At 44.9% G+C, this 12,626-nt stretch overlaps 1 protein-coding gene across 3 annotated transcripts in view; it reads left to right on the plus strand.

Moving 5' to 3' along the window:
- dnmt3bb.1 (DNA (cytosine-5-)-methyltransferase 3 beta, duplicate b.1) overlaps positions 1–11,112 on the plus strand; it is a 48,104-nt gene extending 36,992 nt beyond the window's left edge. For 2 of the 3 annotated variants that reach the window (XM_026154951.1, XM_026154949.1), the window contains exons 13-22: positions 129–241; positions 324–507; positions 694–778; positions 1,306–1,451; positions 3,879–3,969; positions 4,162–4,310; positions 7,490–7,575; positions 7,657–7,726; positions 7,810–7,928; positions 8,104–11,111. In XM_026154951.1, coding sequence (XP_026010736.1) covers positions 129–241; positions 324–507; positions 694–778; positions 1,306–1,451; positions 3,879–3,969; positions 4,162–4,310; positions 7,490–7,575; positions 7,657–7,726; positions 7,810–7,928; positions 8,104–8,245 — 1,185 coding nt within the window. In that variant the 3' untranslated portion in view covers positions 8,246–11,111. Of the gene's footprint in view, positions 1–128; positions 242–323; positions 508–693; positions 779–1,305; positions 1,452–3,878; positions 3,970–4,161; positions 4,311–7,489; positions 7,576–7,656; positions 7,727–7,809; positions 7,929–8,103 lie in introns of all 3 variants that reach the window. The other variant, XM_026154950.1, reaches the window with a different exon arrangement.
- Positions 11,113–12,626: the final 1,514 nt, after the last annotated feature.

Consider the following 12,626-nt stretch of genomic DNA (forward strand, 5'->3'; position numbering starts at 1 on the left):
TTGTTCTGTTCCTCTTTCATTACCTAACACAAAGTGTGCTGTTTGCTCAGGTCTGCCACGAACGAGCTTTTAATCTGAAGGGGCTTCCTGGTTGAATAAGTCATGAATGGTTTCCTGTGTGTATTCAGGACGTGTACCTGGAGATGTCCTACATGTACGACGACGACGGTTACCAGTCTTACTGCACCGTTTGCTGCGGCGGTCGAGAGGTTCTGCTCTGCGGCAACGTGAACTGCTGCAGGTCCGACGGACAGGAACAGGAAACACCATCTCCCCTCTTTGCCCCTCCCTCGGCTCACCTCCTCTCCGCCTGCTCCCTCCAGGTGTTTCTGCGTGGACTGTCTGGACATCCTGGTGGACCCGGGTGCGTCCGACCAGGCGCGCTATCTAGACCCGTGGCGATGCTACATGTGCCAGCCGCTGCTGCGGTACGGCGTCCTCAAACGCCGGCACGACTGGAGCCTCAAGCTGCAGGAGTTCTTCGCCAACGATAACGGACAGGAGTTTGTGAGTTTCTTCTCAGATGTTTCGTGTCTTTATCTGATCTTGTAAAGCACACCTGATGAAATCACACGGGTAGCTCTGTGCCCCTCGTGTGCACGGCGGGAGCAGCAGGACGAACGCTGCGTTTGGTTTCTGACCCGTCGGCTGAGCATCAGGTCTCATTTCTGTTGCTTTCTGTTTGCCTTTCAGGAGAAGCCAAAGATTTACCCAGCAGTCCCTGCAGAGCAGAGACGACCAATCAGAGTGCTGTCCCTGTTTGACGGCATTGCCACAGGTGAGGATGAAGGCGAGCTCAGGCTTAGGTTCAATAATAAACCATCGTTTTCCCCTCTGCACATATTTAGGGTGTGTTTTGTTGAAATAAATAATCAGCCGCCTCTGCAGAGAGTCTCCCGTCCTGCAAACTGACTCCAAATCATCCAAGTTGTTCTGCAGCTGGTGGTCCTGCTTCTGGTCACCATACCGGCTCACGGACAGATTCTCCACCTGCTGCATGTTCTGGTGAACCAGGACTGCCGTCACCAGCTGCAGTCCAACGTGGAGGTGGAGAACAGCGGTGGTCGACACACCAGCAACAGATCCTAACGGACGCCGACTGCTGAGAGCAGTCAGTTTAGTGGTCGGGCTACATTCCCACCCGTGGTCAGGTGTGGTCACAGGTGAAGTTATGTGTTTCCTCTGAAGGATGGCCGGCTCAGAGAGACAGGCGAGGAGCTCAGAGCCGCTACTGTGTGTGTGTGTGTGTGTCTGTGTGTGTCTGTGTGTGTGTTCCTCTGTAAAGATGAGCGTGTTTGTTTCCAGGCTACCTGGTCCTGAGAGATCTGGGTTTTAAGGTGGGTCAGTATGTGGCATCGGAGGTGTGCGAGGACTCCATCTCAGTGGGCGTCGTCAGGCATGAAGGAAAGATCAAGTACGTCCACGATGTGAGGAACATCACCAAGAAAAATGTAAGCAGGACAACGAATTTCTGCTTTGTTGTATTTTCAGCCTGATGTTCGAGCTCAAACTGACTGAAATAAAACCAGTGAAACAGAATCAGTCTGCTGCCCCCTGCTGGGCTGTGAAGCTGGTGCCAGTCAGCTACAAGAGGTTATTTACACAAATAAATAAAAACTTTATTTTCATCAGTTTACATCAAGTATTTGAAAAAATCCAATATTGTTAAAAACATCTTAGATGGTCTGATCTGGAATCTTAAATCTGATCATCTGAGCATTAACATAAAGCTTTAGCTCTCTGTGGATTTACCTCAACAATTATAGTCAAATATGGCTGAAGTGAAACTTTCAGTAAGTAACCCAGAGTTTAATGTAATACCTTTATCACAAACACAGAGTCCGAACAGTTAAGCTCACTCCTCATACGGACACTCGGGCTGTGTCCCAGCTCAGGGTCTGCAGCCTTGGAGGACGCAGCCTTCGCGGTCTACGTGGGCCGCGTCCTCTGAAGACCGAGAAGGTTGGAAGTGCGAGGCTGTGAAATGGTCGGTCTAGTCTTTGTTGTGCTGTTGTTGCCTAGCAACCATGATACTAACCGCGAGACACGTTACATACAGCTTTGTGTGACAGAAATGAAGGAGAAAAATGTTTTGTTGGTCATTAATTTTTGTCATGACATCACTTTGATTAGTTGAGTATCTGAGGCTGAGACCACAGGACTGTAAACATGATTGTTGGGCTGAACAGTCATTTAAGATTAGTTAGTAAATAACAATCAGCTGATGTTGTTCATGAGACTAAAGTCATCTCACTGTGGTAATGTAAATATAATATGGCCAATATTATAGTTATTATATGTATCATGATTAGTTATTACAGCAGTGAGTTTGAACTCTGGGTCAAACACTGAGCTTCAGCAAAGATTCAAGTCGCAGTTATTTATATTTCCTGTCAAGTATCTGTGACAGTGTATATACAGATGTGTTATACATAAGAGACAAATATTATTCTTTAAGTCACACAGAATAGACATCAGAGCCTTAAACAGGCTGACTTCTGCTAAATGGGTCAAACTGGGCAGAAAGTCTACAAACACATAACATCCTTATAGAATATGATGTAACACTATAGATCAACTTAGCTCAGAATATATAAAGCATATAAACAGTTACAGCAATATGATGCAACAAACACAGCAGCTACTGATCCAAAATACTCAAAGCTTCATAGAACTGGAACCAACATTTATTTTAGCTCCATTCTGCTGCTGATACAGACTTTAGGTTTCTGAATATTAAACTTGTTGCTGCCTTTCATAGTGTGTAACCTGAAGGCTCTGAGTACTCTGAGTACTTTCTCCCACACTGGAAACACTGGGATGATCACATTATTTGAACATTACCTAATAAGACTGATTCAGCACAGACAGTTCTGTTAAACTTTCCTAGCAGTCCTTCACAAACAGGGAACAGTCTGTCTATTCTCTCCATCTGTCAGCTGCTGCTGGCTCTTCCTCCTCCTCTTCCTCACACACTGCTGAGTTTGTCCTGGTGGATCATCAGGGCTGCAAAGCCTCACAGATGATGTGCAGCAGTGTGTCCCTCAGTCTGTCCTCACTCTGGACACTTGCAGTCGTCACACATGGAAATCAAATGTGTGATAAGCTGCAGGATTCAAACACAAGTGTAACTTATAAACACATGTTCATACTTTTATTCCACAATCAGAGAGAATCCTGCTTGTGCCGTGATGTTCAGGACTGCAAACCGAGCAGCATCACTGACTTTCAGCTTGTTGTGTTTGTGGATATATGACGGACTTTAATTATCCATCAAATCACCACATTCTCTGTAGGATTAAGGTCGACTATATATATATGTAGAAGTAGAATCAGGAGAGAAGGTCAGACTGAAGACAAAGCACAAGCAACACAGGACTACCAAAATAAAACAGGAAGTACATAAGAGGCACGCCGCGTCACGTTCCCTTCTTCACACTTATTCCTCGGTTGTGTTCAGAGGACGGTTTAAACAGCGTTCGTGTTGAGGATAAAGTTTCTACACTTTTTATTATTGACAAACTTCCGAGGTTCAAGCCTCAGAACAGGAACGGTTGATGACTTCCTTCTTTAATAATGAACGTTTATTCGCTGAATATTGGGCGGCACTGGACTGTTGCATCAGCTGGAGCTTTGCTTTTCTTTCTAATAATCATTGTAAACATCACATATGAACACAGGGAGACACAACCCTTCGAATCAGACAATCGTACCCTCTGCTGCTTCACGTTTACCTAAACGTTATTTAATCAGCTGTTTCACTCTTTTTATTCAGATTAGTTTTAAACTTCAACTCTTTTATTGGCCGAAACATTAAACTCATCCTGTCGTATTGAAAACAGGAACTGTGTTCTGTCTGATTTTGTCATCTCGCTCAGATTCAGGAGTGGGGTCCGTTTGACCTGGTGATCGGAGGAAGTCCCTGCAACGACCTCTCCATCGTCAATCCTGCCAGGAAGGGCCTGTACGGTGAGTCCCTGAGTGCATTCTGGGTATATTTAACGTGTGTTTTGGTGATTTTCTACTCTTTTAAAGGCACTAAAGCCACACAGCGTGATAGTTTAACTCTTTAAAGGTTGTTTCTGATGCAGCGATAATCTGCCTGCGTATTCCTAGTTCGATTTTAGCGTTCTTGACTGTTGATGGTTTTTGTCTCTCCAGAAGGCACGGGCAGGTTGTTCTTCGAGTTTTATCGACTTCTGAGCGAAGCCAAGCCCAAGGACGGCGAGAACCGCCCATTTTTCTGGATGTTTGAGAACGTGGTCGCCATGGCCATTAACGACAAGAGGGACATCTCGCGGTTCCTGGAGGTCAGTCACATGGGTGGAGAGCAGGCCTGTGCAGTAAATGGAGTTAAAGTTCAGGAAATCTGCTTAAAGTTGCTTCCTCAACATTTCCAACAAGTGTGTTCTGACAGATATGTTTGATTGCTGCAGGTTTCTGGAGGCAGTGTTGTTGAAATGTATTCCACTACGGATTACAGATTACATGCCCCAAAATGTAGTTTGGTCATATTCTGTTAAGTTACCCACTGTGAGTAACGTATTCTGAATACAGGGAGTGCAGAATTATTAGGCAAGTTGTATTTTTGAGGAATAATGTTATTATTGAACAACAACCATGTTCTCAATGAACCCAAAAAACTCATTAATATCAAAGCTGAATGTTTTTGGAAGTAGTTTGTAGTTTGTTTTTAGTTTGAGCTATTTTAGGGGGATATCTGTGTGTGCAGGTGACTATTACTGTGCAGAATTATTAGGCAACTTAACAAAAACCAATATATACCCTTTCTTGCAGCCACGCTGTGGAGTACTTGGACGCGTGTGATGGAGCATTGTCCTGCATGAAAATCATGTTTTTCTTGAAGGATGCAGACTTCTTCCTGTACCACTGCTTGAAGAAGGTGTCTTCCAGAAACTGGCAGTAGGACTGGGAGTTGAGCTTGACTCCATCCTCAACCCGAAAAGGCCCCACAAGCTCATCTTTGATGATACCAGCCCAAACCAGTACTCCACCTCCACCTTGCTGGCGTCTGAGTCGGACTGGAGCTCTCTGCCCTTTACCAATCCAGCCACGGGCCCATCCATCTGGCCCATCAAGACTCACTCTCATTTCATCAGTCCATAAAACCTTAGAAAAACCAGTCTTGAGATATTTCTTGGCCCAGTCTTGACGTTTCAGCTTGTGTGTCTTGTTCAGTGGTGGTCGTCTTTCAGCCTTTCTTACCTTGGCCATGTCTCTGAGTATTGCACACCTTGTGCTTTTGGGCACTCCAGTGATGTTGTAGCTCTGAAATATGGCCAAACTGGTGGCAAGTGGCATCTTGGCAGCTGCATGCTTGACTTTTCTCAGTTCATGGGCAGTTATTTTGCGCCTTGGTTTTTCCACACGCTTCTTGCGACCCTGTTGACTATTTTGAATGAAACGCTTGATTGTTCGATGATCACGCTTCAGAAGCTTTGCAATTTTGAGACTGCTGCATCCCTCTGCAAGATATCTCACTATTTTTGACTTTTCTGAGCCTGTCAAGTCCTTCTTTTGACCCATTTTGCCAAAGGAAAGGACGTTGCCTAATAATTATGCACACCTGATATAGGGTGTTGATGTCATTAGACCACACCCCTTCTCATTACAGAGATGCACATCACCTAATATGCTTAATTGGTAGTAGGCTTTCGAGCCTATACAGCTTGGAGTAAGACAACATGCATGAAGAGGATGATGTGGACAAAATACTCATTTGCCTAATAATTCTGCACTCCCTGTACTTTGGATTACTTAATATATTAAGATTTAAAAATGTAGTTGGTATTGCTTTAAGAACTGCACATGATTATTTGCAGCTAGCAGGTTGTCAATGCTAACAGTCAGTGTTGGGAACGTCATCATCATCAGGTGACTTCTTCAGTCTCAGCTGACTGCAGGTTTCCCCAGTCACCGGTCTCCAACCTTTTTTGCGCCACGGACCGGTTTGTGCCCGACAATATTTTCACGGACCGGCCTTTAAGGTGTCGCGGATAAATACAACAAAATAAAACTAGTACCAGTACTGAAAAAAAGAAGATTTATTCATAACACACGTGAAAAGACCCAGGAAAACCGAGTTATTGATAAAAACGATAACCAAATAACGCTGAAAACCGATAAAAACCATGAAAACCAAACATTTCACATCTGAGCCTCAACTCTCGCGGCCCGGTACCAAGCGACTCACGGACCGGTACCGGTCCGAGGCCCGGGGGTTGGGGACCGCTGTTATGAACAGTACATTTGCATAATGACTGAAACCAGCCCACTGAAGGAACAATGGGCTGGGAGGTCATTTACATGATCATTAATTCTCATGGTCATTGATCAAAGCCCACTGATCAATGGCCATGAGTACCACTGACAGAGAGTTGGGGAATGGCTGTATTCACAGCATTGTTAGATGTAACAGAGGTACCCCCAGGCCCCCTGCCTGCTGGCACTTTCTCCATCCATCGGCGGGGTAATCTCATTGGTTCATTTCGTCTGCTTGTTAGTCACACATCTGTTCAGGTGGACTTTTGTACCACGTAGATTCAACATGTCTCAGATGGTCAAACAGCCACTGCCCTGAAATCTGTTGTAGTGTATTTGGTCCATATGGTGTCCTTGTTTCAGTGACGTACTCCGAGTGATCCGGGAGCCACAAAATCGTGAAATTATATGAATATAAATCCTCAGAAACTGAGCTGAATTATTTTAATTTATGACCGTAGATATTAAAAGTGGATTTACATGCCTGGTCTGTGGTCCTGAGACTCAGCTGGCAGTTAGATGGTAAATGGCCTGGATTTGTGTAGCGCTTTAATCTACAACCTGTCATCCACCCATTCACACACTGGTGATGGCAGCTACATTGTAGCCACAGCCACCCTGGGGTGCACTGACAGAGGCGAGGCTGCCGGACACTGGCGCCACCGGGCCCTCTGACCACCACCAGTAGGCAACGGGTGAAGTGTCTCGCCCAAGGACACAACGACCGAGACTGTCCGAGCCGGGGCTCGAACCGGCAACCTTCCGATTACAAGGCGAACTCCCAACTCTTGAGCCACGATCGCGAGCAGGAGGAGCGGTGGAAACGTTTTGGGTGTAAATTCAGGACAAGTTTGAGAGCTCAAATACATAAGAAAACAAGTAACTTGAATATACAGATGATGATAGCGCCGGGAAGAAACATCTTTGCTCCCTGCACAAGCCTGAAAACTGAATCTGCAGGACGTCTAAACAACGTTAAGATTCCGTTAAAGATGAAAAGACGACGCCTCGGTCCTTCCTACTGTGACGAGCTTACAAACATCATTTACTCGACATATTTAAAAATGTTTTGAGATTTTAAAAAAATGTCCGTCTGCTGATCTGGATCATTTTTCACGGCTCTGAGAACATGTGGTGTAAAAACCCGTCTGTGTGTTCATGAGTAATTATGGGATGTATTCAGTTATTTGTCAACCTTGCTTTGCAGTGTAACCCTGTGATGATTGATGCCATCGAGGTCTCTGCTGCTCACCGCGCTCGATACTTCTGGGGAAACCTGCCGGGGATGAACAGGTGAGCAGATGCTTCATCAGAAACTCGCCCGGCATTGTGAGGGCAGACGGAGTGAACAGTGTGATCTCTCCTGTGCTTCAGGCCCCTGTGCGCCTCAGGGATGGACAAGCTACAGCTGCAGGACTGTCTGGATCACGGCCGAGTGGCAAAGGTTGGTCACGTACACCGTGAAAAGAAACGTTTTCACGTGCAGGTTTTGTGTGCTAGACTGACAACGCGTCTGTTGTCTCGTAGTTTGGAAAGGTGCGCACCATCACTACTCGCTCCAACTCCATCAAACAGGGGAAAGACCAGCACTTCCCCGTGCTGATGAACGGGAAGGAGGACATCCTGTGGTGCACCGAGCTGGAGAGGTGAGCGGACAACACTCGCGCTGCTGCTTTTGGCAGTTACACTGTGAAAGGGTCCAGTGCGATGCATCCCAGCTAACGTGCTGACGACACCGGCATTCGCTCGGTCTTCTTTCTCACTGTGCACAAAAACTTTAAATATACCATCTTCAGCCGGTTGGTCTTCTCCCCTCTGCAGGATTTTTGGTTTCCCCGTCCACTACACTGACGTGTCCAACATGGGTCGCGGCGCCCGGCAGAAGCTCCTGGGCCGGTCTTGGAGCGTCCCCGTCATCAGGCATCTGTTCGCTCCGCTCAAAGACTACTTTGCCTGTGAATAAGAAGAAAGCCGCCATCACCAGCAAACACACACACACCAGCTTTTTTATCAAGAACCGTCAGCAGCCAGCCGTTTCCTCCCCTCCGTCGGACATTTTGGAAGGCAAATGGCCGGTTTGACAAAACGTCAGCGTGGCGGGGAAACGGTTCGAGATGCTGCCTGGATTCTGCCTTAGATCCACATAACACACACTAACACAGATTCACAGCTTAGAGAAAGACGTCGGCTGCCCTGGAAACAGAGGGGGCGGAGTCTAGTCAGGTGAGCAAAGGTGAGATGGGTAAGGAGGCCAGTAGGGCGATTCGCCATTCATCGGGGAGTTAAAAGGGAACGATGACACCCATGCCTTTGCTTTGTTAACATTAGGACTGTAGTGTGACTTTAATAGGATTTTAGCTTCATTTAAACGCTCTTGGAAGGCATCGTTTTTAAGATAACACCTAGAAGTTTTAGAAGATGGAGAACGGCGTAGTAGCGAGCTTTCAATCTCAAACAAAAACACTTTAAAAGTGACTTGAACCAAAGGCGGAGCTGACGTCCTGTTCCTGTTTTACCCGCCGAGGTCAGTCCGCCGTAATGATGCTGTGGCTTCTGGTCCAAACTTTGTGAGTGCACTCGACAGTAAAACTGCTGCAGGATGTTTTTAAAGGACCAAACTAAGAAACCCTCATTGGGGAAGTTGATCGGTATAAGCTACTGACCTGAAGCTAACCTGGAAACATGAGACGGGATTTAGCTTTATATTTAGATCACTTTATATTGATAGACTTTGTTGATTTTAGGAAATAAAAGTACTTTTGTTTACTCCTTTTTATATTAGCACACTAGTTTCAAGTGGCTGTATTTTACTTTTTCGTTGTTCCTCTGACTTTCAGTCTGTTCAAGGGTTTTTGCATGTTAAAGGTTTGCAAAGTCGAACCCAAAGAAAACACTGCTGCTGAACTGCCTCACACACCAGTCCAGACTTTTCTCTGTCACCACGTAACTCGCTGGTGTGACAGCCGTTAAACCGGTGCGTAGTCAGGAACGCTCAAATAAATGACAAAAGAAGAAGTTAGTTTAGTGTTAGTTTGGTGGTAAATGGTGTTTGAATGTTTTACTACAGCCAAAAACTTCATAGAGCTAATTAAACATCCGTGTACATTTCAAAAAAGGGAACAAATAGGAAGCTATTTACACCAAAGTAAAGCTTTCTAAATTCAGAGCTAATACTCTGGAGGCATAACAGCGATGTCACCTGACTGAATCAGTATTCTCATCAGTGATATTTGAATGTAAAAATATTTTGAACAACAAATGCTAAACAATGGCTTGGATACAAAGTTAAAAGTCACAGAAAAGTCTGCTGGTTACATATGTAACAAGCTCCGGATGAATCCGACCAATCGGAGCAGGCCACAGAGAGTCCTCACAGCTCCTTTTTATAGAGGTGGTTAAAAAAGTATCACTTTATCACACAAACTGACCAATCAGAGCAGACTGTGCTTGTCAGGAAGGAGAGAGCCTTAAAAACAAGCGTTTAGGTCAAAGGTTGAACAGGTGTATAAAGAAATGCGTTTTATTTTGAGTTTGTAGCGAGCGTGATGTGGGCGCGCTCAGGATGTTGTCACGGCGATCTCTTCAGTATCTCTTTGGATACTTGAAACAAGCTGATGCAGAAAGACAAAAACTGAAAGGCAGGGAGGGGCTCATCTTCTGTTAATGTCTGCAGACAGCTGATGAATGCAGTCATGACGTTTGTGCTACTGTAGATGTTTTGTTACTGTAACAGGCAGATGCCATTTTATTAGAATCCAGGAAAGGCTGCGAGTCTCTGAGCGTTAGTGTGCGGCCTCTTCCTATTCCACCGAGAGGGAGAAACACTGGTGACCACGCCTCGGCTGTGAAAGGTCACAACTGCTGTTCATCGACGATGTTTCCAGAAAACGTAACGAGAAACCATCTCGCGGTGCTGTTTCCTGGTCTGTGTGGAGAACGTGTGTTTTAGAGTCCTTAGCGCTCTCTGTTGCTGCCCTTCTGATAAGGACGTTTCAGCCAAATCCGTGTTTCTGAGATGATGTGAACTCTCGTGACTACTTTATTCTAGATCATCGATTTCCCAAAAGAAGTTCCACGCCACTGCGACGCAGGTGAAGCGTGTTTCAGCGCGGCCCCCACACAGCGCCATCTATGGGTAGCAGTCCTGAAACACTTGTTGGTTTTTTGTTAACTGGAACACTTTGAAATGCTGTTTTAAGGCCGTCACCAAACCAAAGTGAACGGGTATTACCTCCTACACCATCACGTCTGTGAGCACATGCTGTAGCCGTCTGCTCTCTGTATAAACAGCTTCTATTTTATCACTGGAACTTTGGTTTTTTTCAGTGTTCATGTGTACTGTATCGATAGAAAGGTTTACAAGTGTTTTAACTCACATTTGACTAAGAACTGCATCTTATTTTGAAAAATGCACAAGTCTTTGTAAAGACCCTTTTTGACTTTCAGGCTCTTTTACAGATGTGGTGCTTCAAAAGTCACTTCAAGTGCCGCCAGGATCTTTTTCCTGAGTTGAACGGCCTTTCACAAACCAAAAGCTTCATGTTTACATGCTTCATTAATAACTGCTGAACTCGTTGAATGTTTTTGCTGGAAAACAAAAAAAAGGTTTTTTTAAACATTTTATATGATAGTTTATATTAACACAGTATAAAGCTCGCTTTCTAATGTTCTAGTGCAGAGTAGCTCGTATTAATAAGAAGTTATTGATGTTTTTTTTATGAAAAGTGAGGACGCCTGTGTGTGACCTATAATCCCATTGAAATTTTTTCTTTTACCTTTTTATAAATCTTCTATGAAAAAGCCAAAAAAAAACATTTTTACACTTTATTTTATTAGAGGAAAACATTGCTGTATTTTTGTGTACTTTCTATTGCAGCATATATAATTTTTACTCAATAAAATGCAGAAAAAACCTAAATATGGCCGTGCCCAGTGTTATGCTTCTTTTTGCTTCATCCACTAATGATTTGTATTGACTTCTTTGGTGCAGTGTCACAGGGACCGTTCACACTGTGCCAGCAGGGGTTAAAGTGGGATTTGGCTGCTGGGCGGGGCCTAGGATCAGGTCCAAAAGTTCAGCATGAAGAAAAGATTCACTGAGAAATAAGTGACATGATGACTTGTTTCGTGAACCTGTGGGGCAGCACAGGGGTTTCCCCTTGGTCCTGGGTTCAAATCGGTGATCAGCTGGCCTCTGCTGCTCTCAATTAAAAAGCACATGAGCTGGTGTTCCACAGCTGATGTACAGCAATTCAGTTTTATTTATATAGCACCAAATCATAACAAAGATCACCTTAACACATTTTGTACACTAAGGCTAAGAGCATGAGCAAAGAGCAAGCACCTGGCGACGGGAAGAAATCTCTGGAAACAGAACCAGGCTCAGGGAGAGAGAACAAACATACACTCTGGAAGTGACGACAGTGAGCCCAGAGCTCAGACTGCAGGCCGCTCTAAACACTCAGTTTATCACAGAGAGGGGAGAAGCCCCGCCTACCTGCTGTGCAAACCTTGATCATTCTGAGCTGTGTCATGCAAAGCTACAGTAAGAGAGTCCACTCAGTTTACTTGATGTCTTTGCAGGTTTTCAAATCATGTTGACAATTATCTGTGTTAACTATTTACATGAATCACAATACAATGCTTCATAAGTTTATTTATTTTCATATTTATCTTCATAAAAAATGAGACTTGGCAACTGAAACAGCAGAAACACCTCAAAGTACATGAAAGCCAGCTTGCACAGGTGGCTCTCAAGCTTCTTTATAAACCGTTAACCTCCACAACCTCAAAACTCTCCTTTTGTCCTTCACCTCACCTGGAAGAGAACCGACCAAGAACTGACCCATGCTCAGGAGAACGATCTGCATCTGTCCGTTAAAATTTCATTTGAAACTGAGCAGAGTTTCAGTACATACGAGAGAACCCGGAGTCATCTAAATGTTGTCTGCATTCATTTGTCTCAACACTAAAAACGTGAACTTATAACTCAGTCTAAAATGCTGAGGAATGAGGGGTCGGTGTGTGTGTGTGTGTGTGTGTGTGTGTGTGTGTGTGTGTGTTTTAAACGGGTTAGTAACTGCGTGTTTAACATATGAAGGACACAGCCGAGTGGTTACTTATCCTGAAATGTCACGTCAGCGTTGTGCGTGGCTGTGTGAACACTGACGGTGGGATAGAGTGAAGCGATCAGGGGGAACTTTGAGCGTCGTTCAGGGAAAACACATAGTGATGGGACGTTCTGTATCGAGGCTTCGGAGCGTGTGTCGAGTAATGGAGGGGGCGTTTCCGCGAAGCGCGTATCGAGGCTTGCTTCATTTATGGGAGGAGCTGAAAATGATGAC

The sequence above is a fragment of the Astatotilapia calliptera genome, chromosome 20, assembly GCF_900246225.1.
Source record: "Astatotilapia calliptera chromosome 20, fAstCal1.2, whole genome shotgun sequence".
Taxonomy (NCBI): Eukaryota; Metazoa; Chordata; class Actinopteri; order Cichliformes; family Cichlidae; genus Astatotilapia; species Astatotilapia calliptera.